General features: G+C 38.1%; 1 protein-coding gene across 1 annotated transcript in view; it reads left to right on the top strand.

Moving 5' to 3' along the window:
* Nucleotides 1–23,075, top strand: part of CFAP47 (cilia and flagella associated protein 47) — a 681,124-nt gene that overhangs the window by 45,646 nt on the left and 612,403 nt on the right. The window contains 12 exon segments of the mRNA XM_030575652.1: nt 268–401; nt 979–1,214; nt 1,930–2,122; nt 5,311–5,524; nt 5,916–6,068; nt 9,265–9,454; nt 9,539–9,635; nt 12,289–12,505; nt 14,372–14,616; nt 16,039–16,169; nt 17,867–17,989; nt 18,873–19,004. Of these exon segments, the coding sequence (XP_030431512.1) occupies nt 268–401; nt 979–1,214; nt 1,930–2,122; nt 5,311–5,524; nt 5,916–6,068; nt 9,265–9,454; nt 9,539–9,635; nt 12,289–12,505; nt 14,372–14,616; nt 16,039–16,169; nt 17,867–17,989; nt 18,873–19,004 (2,065 nt within the window).

The following is a 23,075-nucleotide window of genomic DNA, read 5'->3' as shown; positions in this document are numbered from 1 at the left end:
AGGTTTATATAGGGCAGCTACAGGGCCTCTTTGTATACTTGTATATGTATGTCATTAATGCTGATGTGGCTATACCCTCTGCTGGTTTTGGGGCGTGGGAGCTGCAGACTACTATATCTGAGTAGTCCTGTCTGTTTCAGTACTGTGTTCAATTTTAAAATCTCATTTGTCTGAGCTGTAACAGGATTGTAGAAATCAAATGAACTGATGAAAAATGACCATTGATTAATAATATGTATGGGTATTTAAAGAGTGTTAATTTTACAGGCAATTTAAAAGAGACATTGGACTTACTGAATTTCCACCAAGACAAGATTATGCACTGTTTTTGAGGTTTGAGGCTGTAGGAAGTAAAGATGGCTTTCTGCAGGCTCTGAATGGTGACAGCATACCAATCAAAGGTATGTTATTAGAAATATATAGTTTACATGTGGATAACTTTGAACCTTTTTACTTTTTCCATGTCAGATTAGTAATGTTAAAGGGGACATGTATATGTGTTGTGGGGACCTGCACATGTACATTAAGAGAACTGTGCTGAATGCTTCAAATAGTGAGGAAAAGGGCAGCCTTGACTTTTAAGATTCTAACTTGGAAGTGGAGGGGAAAGGGAAAATAAATTTAGAATCATTTGTCATGAATGCACCTTTTGGCTGCAAGAATTTAGTGTTTAACTAATCTTTAACAAATAGATTTGTAAATCACCAAAGTTTATGGTTATGTCAAAATGATTGTGTTTTTCCAATTTTAATAACCAAGAGGGTTTTAAATGATGATGTGTTAGCCTATATAAATAAACATGTACATCTTGCATTAAGTTTGTGGCCAATTATATTAAAATTCTAAAACATGGTATTAGAAAAGAAGCCGTGTTCCTTCCCAATTTTACATATTCTGTGGTTGTAAGAGTCTAAAACTGTTTCATGTCTTTTTAATTCAATATCGTATTTTATATTTTTTTCTTACTCTCTTGTGCAGAGACTCATCCTCATCATGTGGAGTTAGCTTTGACAGGTTCAGGGCTTCCTGTCATGTTAACTTTCAGTCCAGGACCAGTTGTTAATTTTATGGACTGTTTCATGGGTGAACACACAGAGGTTATGTGCACTCTCAAAAATGAATCTGAGTCACTTCCAGTAACATTCAGCTTCCAAAAGAGAGCGCATTTTAATATTTGTCCCGAAAAAGGGAAAGTAAAAGAAAAATGTACAAAGGTAATGTAAATATTCATCTTTTCCCAGTAAATAGATACTTGGTTGGAAAGATGAGGACACCATTATGGTTTACAATTGTTAATGTTAGAACTGTGAATTGTTTTGTTTGTGGTGAATTCACTTAAGGAGAGGTTCCACATTTCCTTTTATATGAGCCAAGCTCATAATTTGTCAATATAAAACCATTCAGTGGACACTGTCAAAGCACCAAATACTATCGATTTTCAAATGGGGAGGGATGGGAAAGTACATTTGGTAGTGACTATGACCTTCATCCTGCAAAGACACAGATACTTAAGTAAAATTGCTCATGTACCTAAATCTTTGCAGGATAAGGCCTTAGGTTTAACTGTTCCATTACATCACATATTTTAGCTTCTTTTCCTTTTATGTAGCACAAAGGCATGCACAGTTAGAACAAATATGTAAGTAACTTTTATGAACAGATACATTCAGGGTACCGTGAAGATGTGTTATTATTCTACAGAATTGAGCTTATAAAATTCTGTTAATGCTTAACAGTTCTACATTTTTTAATTTGCTCAATTACATGTAATAATTAGTACTATGAAAAAGAAAGTAATACCCTTTAAAATAAATTTAAATCACCATGATGTAACTAATTTTTAACCAAGAAGAGTCTACATAATATCTCTGCTTTATTTTTAATAAAATGTTTCATAGCAATGTTTTTTTTTTGTTTTTTTGTTTTTAGGATGTGATGTTTTCATTTGTTCCACGTCAAGCAGGAACCTTTAAAGTGAAGCAAGTCGTAGATATTTTTGGTTCAGTGACAGAGGAAGATAATTTACAGTCTTTGAAGATCAAACCCTTTCATCAAATACATTTAAGTTTTACTGGTGTATGCAAACCGAAAACCAAGAAAATTATGTTTAAAATCAACCCTGGTATGTTACTAAACAAAAAATTCTGAGTGTTTTTAATTTTTTGAAATATGCTTCTTAACAGGTGTTAGGAATGGAGTCCGTTCATATTTTAGCCATTGTTTTAAAAAACATTTTCCTTTGAAAGATGAAAGAATATTCACTTTATTAAAATATATCTATGGTAATTGTGTTTTTTTTAATTTTTACATGATTTATCTAATCAGGGTTTAACTTTGTGCTGCTTTATGTGATCCTGAGGATTTGCAGTCTTATGTTTTACATTAAGAAATATTGTACTGTAATTTTTTATTTAACTGTCTTGAACAATCCTGGTAATTTATCTTTCATTGTAATGTATCTGTTTAATACCCTCCACCTAACTCCCACTGAGTTAGGTGCCTTAAAAACCTTTGAGGATCTGGACCAAAATTCCTGTTTATCAGAATAAATACATGGAGATGGTAATTTACTAGAAGGAACACTGTCAGGTTGAAAGTTTTATATTTATATATAAAATACACTTTTATGTGGTGAACTGATAATACCTTGGATTATTGAAAGTGAAAATTTTAAAAAAATTAGTAGTGTTTATCATTTATACTGTTTGCTTTACTCTTTGCATTTCATTCACATCAAACATAATCATTTTCTGGTAGTCGTGCACTTGCACAGTGCTGCTGTGTTTGGATTCCAAACAGTGACATGGACCATACAGAATAAGTTAGGAGGGACAATATATACCACAGATGTTAATGTTTTTTGAGGCTACTATTACCCCATGATTTCAACACCACACCCAGCTCTTTGATCTTTTCCCATATCACTGTCCTGCAACTACCCCATTCCTGTGAATCTGTGATATCCATAGCAAAAATGATATTCCAGAGCATAAAGCAACTCCCTCATATTCCCAGTTAGGTTATTTGTCCTTGTTTCTAATATCTTACAAGAGATCTTACCCAACAGTGTTGATTTGGCCAGGACTGTTAGTTTCAGAAACCCAGTTCTTGGCTAGTGTCCAAGATGCTGTGACACTTAAATCCTCAAGTTTTGCTACATGGCTTGTCTTCATTATGAGCCACCAGGCTTGTGGTTTGGAGGAATTGTTTTGTTCTATGGGACAGTCCAATAATTATTTTAAAGCCCATACACTTTATTGATTATTATGTTTTCAATTGATGTAAACTTAAAGGTGACAGGCAATGAAAGAAAAGACATGGGCTACAGATGTATGTTTAAATGGTTATTCATTTTAGATGTGATTTGATGGTTCAAATGTATTTTTTTGTATGTGTGTAAACACATCCATTTCTTTCATGTCCAGGGAGCTTACTTTGCTGCCCATTTTAGCTCCTGTTTCTTACTACTTTCCCCAACCCTTAGGTTTCTGGTCAATCATATAGCATAAGGACAGGATTTCTGGAAAAAAATTTCCATTTGGTCGCCCAGGAAGTACTGCAATATGAGACTTTGCCAGTTTGAGAGTCATCTGACAAATTAGAATGGGAGACAGCCTAATAACAAGCCTACATTCTCAAGAGAGAATTTTTCCCTGCCCCGCGCCCCCCCCCCCAAAAATCTCCAGTAGAGTTTTAAAGTTGGGATGGAAGAAAACATATTCCCCCTCCTCCTTCCCTGGTTATGCCTATGAATGCTGTTAGGAAATGGTTATATTCAAACAAACTATTTTAACTGGATTAATTTTATATATGATAAACTTCTATTAATGTAGTTATGCAGAACTTTAAAAAAAACAAAACTTCTCCATTATGGATTTAACTACCTGGCTGTGTTTCTCTAATTTAGAAAAATATAGGAAAGCAGACCATATACATTAGTAATAAATTAATTTCAAACTATATACTAGTAAAATCAAGAGAAACTGTGGAATATATAAATGTACTGATTCTCTTCTCTTACACTAGTTCAGAATCTGTATTGTTGGTTGTATTATGGAAGCACCTAGAGCAGGGGCAGGCAAACTTTTTGGCCTGAGGGCTGCATCGGGTTTTGGAAATTGGATGGAGGGCTGGTTAGGGGAGGGGGTGTGTGGCTTGGGGCTGCCCCCCTCTACTCCCTGTCCCCTGACCACCCCCAGAACCCTTGCCACTGATTGCCCCCCGCCACCCCATCCAACCCCCCTCCTTCTTGACTACTCCCCCAGACCCGTGCCCCATCCAGCCACCCCTTTTCCTGTCCCCTGACTGCCCCCTGCAGCCCCATCCAACCCTCCCCTTCCTGACTGCCCCTCCCAGGACTCCTGCCCCCATTCAACCCCCCTGTTCCCCACCCTCTGACCGCTCTGACCCCTATCCACACCCCTGCCCCCTGACCACCACTCCAAACTCCCCTGCCCTCTATCCATTGCCCCCCGCTGCCTGGAGCACCGGTGGCTGGCGGTACTACAGCCACGCAGCACAGAGTACCGGGTCAGGCCAGGATCTGCAGCGGCGTTGCCCTAGGAGCTCACAGCACTGCCACCCAGAGCATTGCGCCGGCAGTGGGGCGAGCTGAGGCTGTAGGGGAGAGGGAACAGCAGGGGAGGGGCCGAGGGCCAGCCTCTCAGGGCAGGAGGGTCCCGCAGGCCGGATGTGGCCTGCGGGCAGGATGTGGCTCACAGGCCATAGTTTGCCCACCTCTGACCTAGAGGTCTCATCTGACATCAGGGCTACATTTTGCTTTTTGTTGCTCATACATAGTAAGAGAGAATCATTGCCCCAAAATCTTTATAATCTGAATATACAAGAGTGATAAAGCTTGAGAGAGAGAGGAAATATTAGGAATTAAGTACCATGAGGAACTAATAGAGAGATTCAGGCCCCAATTCAGCAAAGCATTTTAAACACATGTGTAATCCCACAGATTTTAATGAGACTATTCAAGTGCTTAAGTTTAAGTGGTTTGCTGAATAAAGGCCTAGATGACTTGCTCTGGCTCATGCAGGAAAGTTTGTGCCAGGAGCAGGAACTGAACACAAGTCTGAGTCTTAATTCCTTTCCACAATACCATCATTTCTTCTCTTGAATGAAGATAATGTAAATACACTTTGTAAAATTGGTGTGAGAAGTCAGAACTCTCATTTGTAGGTGTGATTTCATTATAACACCTTATGAAATGTATATTTTTTTCTGAATTGAGATATTACTTTGTACCTCTCATTTGAAAATGGTAGCTTGATTGCAAGTAACTTGTTTTATTTAAATCCTAAGGCATAACACCAATGATTACCAATGCAACCGGACAATTGGTAGCTGCTGAGATTGGGCGATTTATTGATTTTGCACCAGTAGCAATGCTTCGATCAGCTCAAACACGGATGCATACTCATCAGATAAATAGGGACTTTAAGAGTGATGCAATTATAGCCTTTCCTAATGATCGCTCAGCCAGCATTAGGCCCAGTGAACGACATAAAAAATATAGGTAATGTAGTATACAAGTACTATAATATTTAAATAAGAAACTAGGATGTAGTATTAACAGTTCATTACTTATTTCAAAAGTAGATCACAATCCATCACTTTAGTATGTTTTCAGACTGCTATATATAAACAATGTCTGTTTTGACAGAAGAATGTGTGTACTAGTAAATTTCTTCTGAGTTGCTTCTCATGGGACACTGCAGGTGTAACTACTAATTCTTGTATGTTTTATTTTTATTGTCTTTGCAGTCAAATACTAATAATCACCTGTAACATAATGAGAGTTTGCAATAAATTATTTATGTAACAAAATCAGTAATATTTTCCAAGTCTAAGAAAACCCTAAATCATTAATCTATATAATGAAGCTACATTTCTCTCTAAATATTTAGGACTATTTTTACAAAAGCTGACCGATATCATTATGTGGATCCAGATTTTGCTTATACTGACTATGAAGAACTGGAAAAGCAAGCACATAAGGAATACTATGCAGATTTTATTCGAAGTTTAAGACTGCGTCGCTTACAAAAAGAAGCTACTAGGTAAAATTTTATTTAAAAAAAGAAGAACTACCTAAGGCATTGATACCGTAAATACACATTCATATTCAAATTAACTTCAGTGAGACTACTCATGAACTTAAATTTAAGCCCATGCACAAGTGTTCGTAGTGTGGAGGCTTTAGTTCTTAATGTATTTAAAATTTTTTTCCTTAGTAATTATTTATATGCTTAGGGCTGCTTCACTGGAGAAAATTCATGGACCGAGGCATAATAAGCCAGTGGCTCAAAGCTGAAGATAGACAAATCCAGAGTAGAATTAAGATGCATAATTTTAACAGTGAGGGTAATTGACCATTGGAACAATGGATTCTCTTTTACCTTGAAGTCTTTAAATCCACCCCTCCCCCACCCGCCTTCTCCCAAAAGACAGGGAGATTTTATTATTTATCTTTTTAAAGTTCTCTCTGGATGTCTGATTTGCTTAATAAATCACAAAAATGCATGTAGATAAAATTGCAAATGTGGGTTTATTACTTCATCTATCTGTTTGTATCTGAATATTGCAAAGTTGTTAGAATAGCGTTGGAAAAGTGTTTTATAAATCTTTATAGAGTAGCCTGATCAGACATAGTGTCATAACTTAAAAATGTCCATTTATTTAAAAAAAATGGATTTAACTTCTACTTAAATCTTTACCCTAGCTTTTTATAAATTGAAAATAAGGTTTATAATGTGAAGTAAGTCACCAAGTACTAGTGATTATTTTCTGTAACAAATACTGTAGTAGTTATAGGTGGTGCAGGTAGTGATGCCTATAATTAATTAAGGTTGCCTGACACTTCCCATTATAATGCTCTGTTTTCACTAGTTTATAATTTTGCCAGATTTTGCCGATTTGGGTTGAAAATTTTCATGCGAGATGTCTGCTTTGGGCTATTTTATTTTATTGAAAATTTCAGCTAAAATGGTTTACTTGCATCAAAGATCAGGACTAGGGGAAAAGATATTGTTTCACACATGTTAAAAAAATTCTTAATTGTTTTATTGAGACACTACTGCCTCTGTGCTTTGGAGTAAGGGCTTGAAATTTGCAGTGTCAGCCTTTTGCCTCCCCATGAAAATTCTTTCAAATTTGGCGAGGGTTTAAGCCACTGAAAAAAATCTCAGTTCACACATGTTCAGTAGAGACTTGCATTAAATTTTCTGAACATTCCATCTGGACTGGGTATGCTCCAGTTCTGCGCTGCATGGGCTGAACAGGACTTTCCCTGCACTTGCGACTGTAGTTGCTCAGGCTAGCAGCCAGGGGTTGCTGTGGAATCAATTAACTGAACTGAGAGCAGGGAGACTGCTTCCCCTTTGCTCTCAAAGCTCCCCCTGCTGGCATCCAGGACCTGACTTGACTGCAGAGCAGTGAGGAGTTGATGGATAGGATATGAGGAAAGGGTATAGTAATCAGAGGATGGTGAGAAACCATGTAGCTGGTTGTAAAAGGAGACAGGAAGTGGTGGGAGGGCTGCAGAAGGGAAGGGGGACAGGAGGTGGTGTGGGACAAGTGGATTAGGAGCAGAGAGCAGGATGTGAGAGGGGGTGTGGGGAGGGTAGGTACAGAGTGGGATAGGAGACAAGCAGGTGGAGTTGGATGGAGGAACAGGGAGGGAACAGGAGTGGTTGAATAGTAGCAGATGGGGAGAGTGAGGCAGGAACTGCGGTGTGAGAGATTTGCATAGGAGTGGAGGAGGAAGGAGTCAGGAGCTGGGATGGTGGGGTGGATAAGTGATTAGGGGTTACATAGGAGAAGAGAGGGGCAGAAGCCAGGGTTTGTGTGGGGTGCATAGAAAAAGTGAGGGAGTAGGGTGGGAGCCAGTAGATGAATAGGAGCAGAATGGGAAGTGAGCTAGAACTGAGTGGTGAGCATACAGGAACAGAGAGGGACACAGGCTTATAGGGGATGGGGTGGAAGGGTCTAGAACTAGGATACACTCTCCTCCAGAACCTGGAAATGAACCAGGAGTTCCTATATTCTTTGTCAGCAAATAGCTGTGAAACCCACTGGCAAAGTGTGTCTCATTCCCTGTGATGGCTTGTTCACATACAGGATAACAGCTTAGTATTGGTTCCAGGTATTTGGTTAACTCAAATGAAAGAGGTCTGTGCTGTGAATCTAAAGGTTCAAACCCAAGTTGGGGGTCAGTATGTTTCCACATAATAGAATTTCTGTTTTTTCAGTTTATTCCCTAAAGAAAATTTAGGAAATCGTTAAAAAACAAACAAAAATCTATTTAAAAACCTATTAATGTTACAAACTCAATCAGTAAAAAGTTAAGAAATGCAGAAATTTGCTTCTGCATCCATAATTCAGTCTCCTTATGTGTAGACACCATAATACAGTATTTATTTACATGATCACTTACACTTTTTACCACAGGATCTCTGCCTCAGTCAGTGTACATGATGGAGAGTTCTCCGGGAATTAATCAGCTTTGTGTAATGAATGAGGCTGTTGTCTGTAGAACCCCGTCTCATTTGTTGCAGAAGTTGGAAGGTATTTAGTGAACAAGTAGGGAATTGCAGGAAAAGAAAGGATGGTCTCCTGGTTAAAGCTGAATGCTGTCCTGGAGAACTGGATTCTATTCACAGTTCCTATGTGATGCTGGTAAAGTCAGTAAAGCCAAAATGTTCACAGTTGGTCATCAGTTGCATTGAACATTTTCTGGATGTCCAGCATAAGACACCTGTGGCCAGATTTGAAGGAATTCTGAATTCTTGTGACTGCAACTGAAGTCGATTAGAGCTGTGCTTTGAACATATGAAATGCAGTTAAAAAGCCAAAATATCTGGGAAAAATTAGGCCTTAGGTGGCAGAATTAGTGGACGCTTCACCAGTTTGGCATTTCCTAACTTGCTTGACTTTGCAATCATAATGTTCTTAGATTTTGGATGTAATTTAACATTTATGTTGCAATAGCACCTAAGAGTTCACAGTTCAGGTTAGGCCTCATTGTTCTAGGCACTATACAAAAATACAGTAAATGACAGTCTGTGACTCAAAGACACTACAGTAGGATTGCTCAAAGTATTTGACATGATTGAGGAATTTTTCTCTAGAGAAATATGCTAATCCAAAGAACTACTTGAAATATTTTAAAATCTGTTATTTTTTTAATATGTATAATGTGGACGATTTTGTTAGGTTTCTAGAAATTTGCACTTTAACCTTTTTGTTTTTCTAAAGGAAATATAACAGTCTTAACAATCCTGTGGACATTGGCCTAAAACCAGCTTCAGGGCTCAGGTCACCAAAGATCACAATGACAGATTTACACAAGGAGAAGCCGAAACTAGAAACAATTCCTTTAAATGAGGACTACCTGCTAAGTAGTCGAAAGCTGGCAGCAATTGAATCTAAATCCTTAGCCAAAGAGGTAAGCTAGGCATATTTACATTAAATAAAAGAAAAACATAACACTGAGAATAACTGATAAAGCATTTGTTGGGGTTTTCCACAGGTTTATGACGGGCTTAATGCTGTACCATCTTCTCCACAAGAGAAGGAAGATTGTAATATAACTTTGACACCAAAACAGCTTTATCAGATAATCATTGGTAAGATATCACCGAGTTTACATCATTTCATTTGGCTGGCATAAAAGTATTTATTAATAGTAATATAATCTATACAACAAAATTATTTACCTTAAATAGTATATGCTTAATGAAGAGGTGGCTTTAATAGTCGTGCTAGTGCTTGGTCATCAGTCCTGCACCTCTGTAGACAGTATAGATTTGGAAGAACTTGTTTGTTTCCCTTTGCAAAGTAGATGAAGTGAGTCATACCACAGGTGTGATGAATATAGGTCATTCATTCATTCGTTCTCTGAAGCCCTGATGTTGCATAATATGTGGAGAAGCATTAATATCAATAGGAGTACCCTGTCTATGGTTGTCTTCAAAGGAGAGGATTCTGGGAGGGAAGTATAGTGATATCACAGTGGAGAAGGATGATGTCTTAAATTCTTTTTAGACCATTTTGACTTAGTACCACATGACTGTAAAGTTTGCAGAGGACACAGATTGGTAGAGTGGAAAATGATGAAAAAGACAGGTCATTTACACAGAAAGATTTGGATCACTTGGTAAACTGAGCGCAAATTACATGCTATGACACTAAGAACTGCTGTATTCACACCCTACAAACTATTGTAATCTTTGTACAAAATGTGCTTGTGAGGTATCAATTGAAAACTAATAATTCACTGTGAAGCACCCAGGGTTGCAGGGCAAGGGATAATACACCTTACTTTTCTAGATTGCAACCCTGAATGCTGTCACACTTGCATCTTTATGCGACCAAATGCAGGATCATATATCTGGGTACAAAGAACAGAGGCCATACTTGTATGATTGGGGAACTGTATCCTCAAAAGCAGTGACTCTCAAAAAGACTTAGGAGTTATGGTATAACTAACTGAACAAGAGCTCCCAGTGAAAAGTGGTGACTAAAAGGGCTAATGTGATTCTTGGATGTATAAGCAAGAATATCGAGTAGGGATCAGGAGATGGTATTACCTCAGCATACAGCATTGGTGAAACAGTTATTGTGTCCATTCCATTTCTGGTGTCCACACTTTTTGAAAGAATGCTGAAAAATTGGATAAAGTTCAGAAAGGAGCAACAAGTTAAGAAGCTAAATCTATTAGTTTATTAAAGAGATGGTTAAGAGATGACTTGATCACAGTATATTAATATCTACATGGAGAGAAGAGATTTGGTACTAGAGGGCTCTTTAACCTTGCAGACAAAGGCAGAGCAAGATCTAGTGGCTGGAATATGGCGCACATTTTTAACAGCAGAAATAATTAACCATTGGAAAAACTTATCAAGTGATGTGATGGATTCTGCATCACTTAAAGTCTTTAAATCAAGATTGACGTGTTTCTAAAATATATGTGGTCTAGTTCAGTCCAAAGTCATTGGGCTTGATCTGGTAATTACTGGGTGATATTCTATGGCCTGTGTTATGCAAGAGGTTAGATTAGGGGATTATTATGGCCTCTTTTAAAAAAAAAATCCTATGAATTGAGACTTAATGGAAAGGCTGGGGGGTATATGTATGAGGTGTGGAATTGAAAATAGTGAAGCCATTGGTGGTCCTGGGGAGAGATGGAATTGGGTTTCAGGAGGTTGTTATATCTGTAAGGATATGACAAGAGTCCAGCTGTTGAGTCTGAGAGGGAAGCAGTTACTTATAGATGAGGTTTAAGTATAAAGTGTAAAATTAAAGCTGAAAAAATACAACAGGAATCTTTGTTTGCCTCTTTTTTTTTATGCTCAATGTTCTAAATTAATTTATTACTTAACAGCTTTTCTGTAAATATTCATAGATAAGGTGAGGAAACCATTCAGTTGTTTTAAGTACTGGGAAGTAAAAAAAAGCACACATTGCCTTTGAGAATGGTTCATAAATGTGATCACACTCACGCATGTGAATGCTACGATAGCCAAATCATTAGTAACACTACCTCGTGCTCTGTCAAATGATTGGTTTCATTAGGGAGTTGCGCCTAAAAGCCATGTCCCAATATTACCCTCCATTTCTGTAGTTTTGGACTGAGAAGTAACAAATTGCATAAATAGAGAAACAATTTTTTTTTGGCTAATACATTTATTCTGTCATTAATTAATGCTGAGTAAATGAACAAAGAGACTTCTTAAAATGTGGCTTGAAAAGTTTACATTATCCATTTAACAAGGAGTCTGGATCAATATCTTGCCTAAAAGGCAATGGTTCATCAGGTATCATTTCTTAAAAAGATCATTGATATGTAGAAACTGTTTCTAAATTTTTCATTTATTGATTGTTATAATACATGTTTAATGCAAACAATTACATTTTAATAAATTATCATTAGTGGTGCTTTCAGACACAATGATATTTTACATATACCTTTACTTCCTACAATATTTATCTTACTGTTGTAGAGAGGTGGAATTAAGATGTAAAGTGTAGAAGAGCATTTTGAACCACACCACTGCTTGCATCCAGGGTGGGTGGTATTTAAATTCTAGGTTTTGGTTTGAATCTGTCTCTACTACTGTAGTTTTATTTATTTTTCACTCTCCTGTAATTTGATGAACCAAAATGTAGGATAGTGATGTAGGCTAACTAGAACTAAACTACCAATTTTGATTACGTTTCCTTAGCTGTTTTTGTTAACTTTTAACTATAAAGATTTAACTTCATATGTATATATTTTAGGTCCCTCTACCATAGACTTTGGTGAAGTTTGTGTGCACTCTGCATCTACGAGAAAAATGCATATCATCAATAATCTGCCTCTGCACGTCTGGATACAAGTAGAAATTGAAAGTGAGGAGCTACAGCAGACTAGTCCATTGTCCCATGTGTTGCCACCTCTTTCGAAGACTTACATTCCAGTAATATTTGAGACTAATACCTTGGGGAAATTTCAGAAGTAAGGCTATTTATTTGGCTCTTGATTTAGGTCAGGGGTAGGCAACCTATGGCACGGGTGCTGAAGGCGACACACGAGCTGATTTTCAGTGGCACTCTCACTGCCTGGGTCCCGGCTACCGGTCCATGGGGCTCTGCATTTTAATTTAATTTTAAATGAAGCTTCTTAAACATTTTCAAACCTTGTTTACTTTACATACAACAATAGTTTAGGTATATATTATAGACTTACCGAAAGAGACTTTCTAAAAAGGTTAAAATGTATTCCTGGCACACGAAACCTTCAATTAGAATGAATAAATGAAGACTTGGTACACCACTTCTGAAAGGTTGCTGACCCCTGATTTAGATATTAACCTTGGTGGCAAAAGAAATGTACACATTTTTCACATAGCTAGTTTAAACTAAATATTATTATAATGAAAGTGTTGATGTTTTGCATATTATGAGGTGCTGCTATGTAAACACAAAACCTAGTTTTACACTTTAAAACTTTTGCCACTGTAATCATGTTAATTAGGGATGAGGTTTTTTTTTTTTTTTTACTGGCAAAAGTGTAGAGACAGTTATTCTGGCGAAAAAGTGCTTTTGCCATTATAGCTTATTTCATTTGAGAATATTGCCAGTATAATCTGTCTACACTAGGAGGGTTTGCTGATATAACTGCACTGGGAAACCTTTTCTAGTATATACGATGTCTCAGAATGGAACTCTAACTATACCCATACAGTTGCTAAGGAGGTTGAATCAAATATTCATGTGCACGCACAGAAGAAAGATGGACACCCAGGCCATCCTTTGAGGCAGTGTTGTTGTAGGTGAGCAGTACTGGGGTAAAAGATTTCCAGTGTAAAAAGCCCAGGGCGAAGGTAGGAACAAGGAATAGTGGGTGAAATACTTGCTCCGTTGACTTCGGTGGATCCAGATTTTCACTCAGTGTGTTTTGTTGAGCTGTGAGATTACAGGAGAGTCAGATACAGAGGTTCAAGACGAATGCTTCTTGGTGAAAAAGCAGTGATGCTTTAGCTGAGGTTTCTGCAAGATGGCATTATCTGTCTGTGTGCAGTTAGTAACCACTTCTGTTTAGGGAAACAGGTCTTGTGTACATTTTGTAAATTAACCAATTATAGTAGAACCTTAGAGTACGAACACCAGAATTACGAACCGACTAATCAACCACACACCTCATTTGGAACTGAAAGTATGCAATCAGGCAGCAGCAGAGACACTAAGAAAAGCAAATACAAGACAGTGCTGTGTTAAACGTAAACTACTTAAAAAACAAAGGGAAAGATTTAAAAAAAAGATTTGACAAGGAAAGGAAACTGTTTCTGTGCTTGTTTCATTTCAATTTAAGATGGTTTAAAAGCAGTGTTTTTCTTCTTCATAGTCAAGTTTCAAACTGTATTAAGTCCAGGTTCAGTTGTAAACTCTTGAAAGAACAACCATAGCGTTTTGTTGAGAGTTAGGAACAACCTCCATTCCAGAGGTGTTTGTAACTCTGAGGTTCTATTGTACACTAGGAAAATAACCTGAGCCTGGGTCACAGGTTTCTTCTCTAACATGAAGTTGACCTGCAAGGCCCTAGTATCTGATAACACTCAGAGAAGTGACAATATATTTGACCATTAAATTTTAATGAATCAAAGCTATAGAAACACATTTTTGTTAATTTTATGGTCCCTAGCATACTGTAAAAAGCAAAACAATTACAAGTAGCAAATTTTATAATCCTTTTAACTGAGTATGCCTAATGTATACAATATTTTCACTGGGTATTTTGCTCCTAATGACTATATTTAATGTAACTGTATTGCTGAATATTTTACTATATATAACGTGTTGATCCTACGTTTCTCTATTACAGGTCTTTCACTTACACAGTAAACAACAGACATACTGGGCATGTGCTGGTAGTTGCAAAGGCAGTGCCAGTTGCCCTTGAGCTATCTGCAAGGGAGCTGATTCTAAATCCAGTCCCTGGTCTCCTTGCGGAAACAAGCTTTAGAACAACAGTCAGATTATGCAATCGCAGAAACTATCTTGCTGAATTCAGTTGGAAACCTATAATCACAGATAAAGGAATAGCATTTTCTATACGGCCAGCCAAAGGTATAGTATGTTTTGGAAGCTGTTTTAAGCAACATGCAAACAAATACATGCACACCACATTTTACTCTTAAAGATGGCTGACATCAAATGTAAATATTTGTTTGACATGGTAAAATGTTATTTTTAGGGTTTGCATTAATACTACTGGAAGTCTGAACTATGATCAGACCACAAAGGCCAAAAAAGCAAGTAAAATTCTAATTTTGGTGCCCAGGCTAATTTGCTTATATAAGTTCTGGAAATGCACCACAGCCCCATCCTGCTATTTCTGTGCCACAGTAAACGGCTCTTCACAGCAGTTCTGCTCTGAGCTCAAGAGTTTAAGCTGCTGACCACGAGAGTGGAATGAGGCAACTATGTAATAGTACACAGCAATACTATGCAACCATTTAGGATAGGAAATGATAAAGAAAATCATATACCGTACATCAAAACTGCTAAGAAATTTAGGTAGACAGAATATAATACCACAAAATTTAAAATCTGGCCAAAACATGAAGGTTAGCCCACTCTTACTTTTGTGTAAAGTGCCATTGGATTAATAATTACATGTGCTCAGGACCTTAATTTTTCATCTAATTGAAAGATGAAGCCTCCAATAGCAGTGTACTCTTTAAAACAGTGTTGGAGTTCAGTAATGAAAGGATCCAATTTACACTGAGCCACAGACCTTCGGATCCACTGAGGCCCAGTTAGGCACCTAACTCACTCCAGTTGATTTCCCATTCAAATCAAGGGGAGTTAGGTGTGCTAAATATCTTTGCCCTCTGACCAAATTAGCTGGTTTAGGCTAACTTTGTTTTAAACATCGCTTCGCTTGACAGAGAAGTTGGAATGCCTCAGCATCTGGGAAGTAAGGCAAAGAGATTTTTTCTTTTTTTAATTTAAGGTGTGAATGAGTTCTGAGAATGTTGAAATGTTGTTTTATTCTCAGTTATCAACAAATCCAGGTTCACCTTTATGCACTCACTTTTGTAATATTTAAGATTGAGTTAGAACTCTAAAACTGTGGGTGTAGAGCCGTGCACGGTTACAAAATTTGTATCTGTGGATATAAAGTGGATATAAATGTGGGAATTGGAAAAATAATTTCCAAATAAAAACAATAATTTGGGGATGGATTTACATCACTTTTGGTGATCTATTTTTTTTTAATACCCTCCTTTTTAAATAGCACAGGAGTGTGATTTACATGCTCAAAGACTGATAAATTGTGGATACATTCTGTTTGAAGTATATTGATAAACTGGGTTATGCAGTTATGAAAATTTTGAAGCAAGGTTTAATTTAAACTAAGTATATTGCTCAACACCTTTGTAAATCAGGCCAGATGTCTCTAGTAATGTGAACCGGTCACATACAGTAAACTTGAAAAATTTTCCAGACTTGTGAATATTTACATATTTATACGTATTTCTCTAGGTATTGTAGAAGCATACAAAGACCTGGAGTGTGAAGTGGTTTGGCATCCAGGTTTCTGCTCTCCAGAAACAGGAGAATTCAATCTGTGTGTACATCAGGGAAACACACTTAAGCTAAAATGCCTTGCAAAGGTAATGTTTAACCCAAATGGTTTTGCACATTTTTGGTTTTTAATCAACATTTTCTTGATTTTAAATTTATTTTAACCTCACATGTTCTGTATTTTATACATTGATCAAAAGAGTAGAAATTCTGTGGCTCATTCTTCCACAGCACAGACCAAGGTTCCTGCTCCTCCCTAGTTCTGAAACCTAATCACAGTTCACAATTTTCCTAGAAACATAGTTCAGGGAAAGGCAAGGAAAGGTCTGTTGTACCTAAAGACATCAGATCGTGTATCTGGGCGGTTTACAGAACTGCTAGTAATCTTTGCTGAATTAGAAGTGGTGGCCGCTCCAGGAAGACAGTCTCTGCTTCCTGGGTCAATAAAGAGTCTATGGAAAGTCTAATTCGAATGAAATCTGCTCTGCTGGGTGAATTTTTAGAGGTAGTTTGATGGTGCCTTCACCAGTAGAATTCTTAGATTCATGCTCCAATGAGAACTTGATAGCCAATAAGACACATCCTCCCATTACATTTCCCCCAGGCTCTCTTTTTCTTAGTCAGCTTGGAATGTCTTTTTCCTGCCACTGTTTGGGTAGATGAATTGGTACAGCTTGTTACAACATGGTCTGTGCTGTAGCCTGGGCCCCAAGCCAAAAAAAACCCAAAACCAAAACCTCAGAGAGCGCCTGGAATGCCACCCCTGAAATTGTGCCGCCCCACGCACGTGCGTGGTTTGCTGGTGCCTAGAGCTGGTCCTCGCTATAGCATACTGAGGCCTAGAAAAACAATTCTTATCCCACTCACCTGCTGATTTCTTCTACACAGCAACTGACACCTGCAGTTGCCTATGCCAGCCAACTTGGACTTGCAGAGCTCAGGCTGCGGGGCTGTTTCATTGCTATGTAGATGTCTGGGCTCACTCTGGAGCCCAGGCTCCAGGATCTTGTGAGGTGGGAGGGTCCCAGGGCTCAGACTCCAGCCTGGGCCCAGAAGTCTACACAGCAATGAAATAGCTCTGCAGTCCGAGCCCTGTGAGCCTGAATCAGCTAGCACAGGCCAGCTGTGGGTTTTTCTTTGCTGTGTAGACATACCCTAAGAAGCTTCATTAGTATAGCACAGACACCTACCACTTTCCAGACGAAGAGGTACCATAGGTTTACAGATTTCTGTCAGATCAGAGGTCAACCTACAGAAACAGAGGAGCTGTGGTGGAGGGTATCCAGGACTCTGATTAGATTGTGTCATCTTGCCTGTCAAACAAAGTGAGGAGAGGGAATGCATGACCTGTGCTGTTTTTGACCAAGCCACTAAAAAAAACAATTTAGCGGGTAAGTGGGGTCATAATTTATTTTTGTTCAAATATTTATCTGTGCACTGCATTAAAAAATTACTCATAATATCAGCTTTTGCAAAAATTTCATACCTGAATTTCATAGCCATGCGAAACTTAAACAGAAGTACAGTAATACAACAAATTATTAATTTTCAGAGGGAAATAAAACACATTTTGTTACTTTGATAGAGGTTTACTTTTTGATCTAGGTGGTTTGGCAAAAAGTAGAGAAATGTTGATTCCCCTTTACATTCTACTTCACTGTTTAATTTATGCGTCTCCACGATTGTCTGGCTTATTGTGAAAACAAAAGAAAATTAAGCTATGTTGAATTATTTATTTACACTCAGTGATATGTTATGTTTGCTTTCTTCCTTTCATTGTTGTTAGCTTGGACCCACCAGTGTTCAGTTTATGGAACAAAGGATACCTTTCAATCATGCTCCTCTAGGATTAACTACTTGCAAGAGCGCCATTCTTCAAAACACAGGACATAATCATGCATACTTCCAGGTGAACTGAATTATGCTGATGTACAGTTTTTTGTTTTGTTTTTTGTTTTCCTTGTTTTGGAGAGTTTTTCATATCTTATTAGAGTTTGTGTTCTCAGTTATTAGATGTGTTCTTTATGGTATACTAACTGATTTCCCCCCCCCCTTTAGGTAGTTTTAATTTTTATTGTACAAAATATAGTTATCCTCTTTAGAATCCTACCCTCTTTAGGAGTTCATGGGACTACTTGACCTAGTTTCTCTTCCTTGTACAATTTTTTCTAGCTTGCTTTCATTAATAGTGCTGTCTGTATTGGCCAAGGCCCTCCTGACCACATTGGAGTGTAGGATAATATGCTTGTTATTGCAACATTGTGTTTATTAAAAATAAGGAAAATTCTTAGGCTTACATGGCCTCTGAGAAGTTAAGCAGAAATGATTGGATAGATAAACTTCCCTTTGCAGGAGTCTTGTCCACATTTCTACTGTGAATAACTTGCAGATAATTTTCACTCAGCTTGTATCTATCATTGGAGAAGATGCTGTATTGGATCTTGGAGTTGTACTAAATCATAATTTTATAAAGTTCAGGAGTGCTCATAAAGAACAAAATCAAGGCCCAAATTTTCAAAGCTGGGTTGCAAAAGTTAGCTGCACAATAAGATCTGGCAGATGTTCCAAACTTCTGAAAATCAGATCATTTATTTAGGTGCCTACATATGTATTTAGGTGCCTAACTGAAAATTTTGTCCCAAAATTTTAGGCCCAGGTTAGTCTCATAGAGTCCAATGGTTACATTAACTAAATTGTAAACTCTTCCGGACAGGAAATGTCTTTCCCAAAATCTGTAAAAGCATACATTTTCAGCACTATCAATGTTTTATAATGATTATTTGTATTTGAAGGTTCTTGATTTGAATCCCCTGCCTGGAATGACTATTACTCCTTCTCAGGGGGTAGTACCTGTTGGAGGCCATGCTGATCTCAAAATCGACTTCACTCCCAATGCAGTAATGAAATTTGATACCAGAGTGGAGGTATTTAAAAAATCTGAACATTTGTGTATTATCTCGTTAAGTGGGTGTGTACATGCATGCCTATCTATTAATCTTGCTCTCCATTAATCCAATCCAACATAATCAGAGCGGTAGCCATGTTAGTCTGTATCCACAAAAACAATGAGGAGTCCGGTGGCACCTTAAGGACTAACAGATTTATTTGGGCATAAGCTTTCGTGGGTAAAAAAACCCACTCCATGCATCTGACGAAGTGGGTTTGTTTTTTTTTACCCACGAAAGCTTATGCCCAAATAAATAGTCTTTAAGGTGCCACCAGACTCCTCATTTGTTTTTATCCAAACATATATTTTTTTCCTAAAAATGTTGATGATTGGTATTGCAGTTTTTCAAAATGAATATCTTTTTGTATATGTTTTCTTAAAAAGCAATTTTTAAACATTATCTTATTGTTTTGTGTTCAAAAAAGCATACTGTATTTGAGATGATGAGTTTGTTATGTATCAGAGGGGTAGCCGTGTTAATCTGGCATTGTAAAAAGTGACAGAGTCCTGTGGCACCTTATAGACCAGGGGTCGGCAAGTGGTGTGCTGAGTCTTCATTTATTCACTCTAATTTAAGGTTTCGCGTGCCAGTAATACGTTTTAATGTTTTTAGACGGTCGATTTCTAGAAGTCTATAATATTTAACTAAACTATTGTTGTATGTAAAGCAAACAAGGTTTTTAAAATGTTTAAGAAGCTTCATTTAAAATTAAATTAAAATGCAGAGCACCCAGACCAGTGGCCAGGACCGGGGCAGTGTGAGTGTCACTGAAAATCAGCTCACGTGCTGCAGGGTTGCCTGCCCCTGTTATAGACTAACAGACATATTGGAGCATAAGCTTTCGTGGGTGAATACCCACTTCGTCAGATGCATGTGGTGGAAATTTCCAGAGGTAGGTATAAATATGTAGGCAAGAATCAGTCTAGAGATAACAAGGTTAGTTCAATGAGGGAGGATGAGGCCCTCTTCTAGCAGTTGAGGTGTGAACACCAAGGGAGGAGAAACTGCTTTTGTAGTTGGGTAGCCATTCACAGTCTGTTTAATCCTGAGCTGATGGTGTCTACAGCCAAGCACTCAAGTATAACCACATTTGCTCCAACCCCTCAGACAGAGACCAACACTTACAAGATCTTCACCAAGTGTTCTCAAAACTACAGTACCCACACGAGGAAATAAGGAAACAAGTCAGAGCCAGACATACCCAGAAGCCTCCTGCTGCAAGACAAGCCCAAGAAAGAAACCAACAGAACTCCACTGGCCATCACCTACAATCCTCAGCTAAAACCCCTCCAACACATCATCAGGGATCTACAACCCATCCTGGACAACGATCCCTCGCTTTCACAGGCTTTGGGAGGTAGGCCAGTCCTCGCCCACAGACAACCCGCTAAACGTAAGCATATACTCACCAGCAACCACACACCGCACCATAGTAACTCTAACTCCGGAACCAATCCATGCAACAAACCTCGATGCCAACTCTGCCCACATATTGACACCAGAGACACCATCACAGGACCTAACCAGATCAGCCACAATATCACTGGTTCATTTACCTGTACGTCCACCAATGTAATATACGCCATCATGTGCCAGCAATGCCCCTCTGCTTTGTACATCGGTCAAACTGGACAATCCCTATGTAAAAGGATAAATAGACACAAGTCAGATATTAGGAATAGCAATATACAAAAACCGGTAGAACACTTCAACCTCCCTGGACACACAATAGCAGATCTTAAGGTGGCCATACTGCAGCAAAAAAACTTCAAGACCAGACTCCAAAGAGAGATTGCTGAACTTTTCATTTTCAAATTTGATGCCATCAGCTCAGGATTAAACAGAGACTGTGAATGGCTAGCCACCCAGAAAAGCAGTTTCTCCTCCCTTAGTGTTCACACTTCAACTGCTAGGAGAGGGCCTCATCCTCCCTCATTGAACTAATCTCGTTATCTCTAGACTGATTGTTGCCTGCATGTTTATACCTGCCTCAGGAAATTTCCACCACATGCGTCTGATGAAGTGGATATTCACCCATGAAAGCTTATGCTCCAATATGTCTGTTAGTCTACAAAATGCCACAGGATTCTTTGTCATGAGTTTGTTATGAATACATATGTATGTGAGGAGTGTTCCTTTTTGAAAGTTTTCTATTTGAATAGAATCAAATGTTTTATCAAAGACAAACCATCTACCATATAAATGAGTTTTTTGAAAGGATTCAAAATAATGGCAATTAGAGGAAAGACTTAAAAGCTTCACATCTGATTGATGATAAATAAATTCATGCTCAAAGGCAATTTATCTTTCCAAAGGGGTGTTTCAAGTTATTGTGTGCCAAGTGATTTTATTTGAAAAACTATTAGAATTTATAGTTTAGCAAAGCAAGAAACGGTAGGCAAATCTTAATAATCTCTCTTAATCCCAGTTCTGGGATGTGACTTCCACTCTTTTTTAATAACATGGTGTTCTCTGCCTTTCTGTACAGAATGCTGTGATTAAAGACAAGAAAAATAATCAGTTATTAATTATTATTTTATTAAAGAAAGAAAAAACAAAATGAAATAAAACCATTGTTTATGGTTAGTTAGTTACAATCTCTTCTGTATTTCTCTCTGTGGAGAGCTTTTAACAGAGATTACATTTTTGATAGTGGATCTACTCTTGGAGGATACCTCACTCCAAAAATTAAACTAAAACAGGAGTCACTAGTATCATAGATAACTAAAACAGTTTATAAGTGGGCAGAAGAATTTAACTGAAGATTCGTTATATCATGGATAACCTGAACAGTTTATAAATGAGCAAAGGAGTAATCTTAAATCCTATGAAGTCAAAGAGTTTAAATCAGTTACTTAAAAGAAGCCATTCAAGGAGTTGTCTTGAGATAGGCAATTAATGAATACCAAGAATCTTAAATCTGAATTAAATCCCACTATTTCTCTCTGTTTATCCAGGTGAGTTTGTTTCCTTTCTAGGTACACACAGTCCACCATCTTATGTTTAACAAGATCTGATTATCCTAGTAATAGGTCATATTAATATGATCTCTGAGTATCTTAAGTTGCAATAGTATTTCAATATTTCATAAAATCATTACAAGAACAATTTAAATATAATTCCTTGGCAGTGCTTTGGCAAGTTTCATGTCACCCATGATGCTGATGAACTCATGCTGAACTGAAAGTCTGCTTCTTCTTGATGCTACTTCATGTTCCTTTCTGTTCACTGAATGTTATTGTTGTTAGTTGCTTGTTCCTGCAGATGAACAGGATGAGCAGTGGTGAGTGCTGCAAAGATGAAGGACAGGAGAAGATTTTGAACTGCGCAATCAGCAGCACAGAGTGTCTATAGTCTTTCCTTCCATAACCTTACTGGAGGAGGAAGGATTCATAATATCAACTGTTGTGGCCCTTTCATTGGCTCAGCACCTTAATGGGATTGCCTTGTTTGCAGTTTCAGCTGTACATATGCAATGTGTTACTACATAGACAATAGGGTTCGAATTTTTCCTCAACTAGATGGTTATACTGTCTTTACCTTTGTGGCAGGAAATTATCATAACTTGAAAGTTAGGCCTGGTCCATTGTACTCAGCTAGGTCAATGTAAGGCAGCTTACTTTGATCTAATTGTCAGGGTACGCACTGTGGCCTTGTCATGGCAATGTAAGTGCTCTACTACAGTGACATCATAACTCCTCCTCCATGAGGGGCATAGGGCTTATGTCGGTGTAGTTAGGGCCATAGTATCTGTGTAGACACTGCATTCCTTACATCAGCTGTTGGCTATCTTGTCAATTTCATGGCTGGAGCCATGAAATTGAGAAAAAAGTCAGGCAGCTAGAGCCCGTCTGTCCCCAGCTTCCCACTTCCACCTGGGCTGCTGCCCGGAGGCTCCCCGATCAGGGAGCTGAGAAGCCCTGGTGGCTGCTCCCAACTGGGAGCAGGGAGCCAAGAGCCCAGTGGAGTGAGGGGGCAGCTGGGCTTCTGGAGAGGAACTCCACGGATCTGAGAGCCCTGGCTCTCAGCTCTCCCCAGTGACTCTGT

Source organism: Gopherus evgoodei, chromosome 1 (genome assembly GCF_007399415.2).
Source record: "Gopherus evgoodei ecotype Sinaloan lineage chromosome 1, rGopEvg1_v1.p, whole genome shotgun sequence".
Classification (NCBI taxonomy): Eukaryota; Metazoa; Chordata; order Testudines; family Testudinidae; genus Gopherus; species Gopherus evgoodei.
The sequence above is the reverse complement of the archived record's forward strand: the minus strand, read 5'-3'. Positions and strand labels throughout refer to the sequence as shown.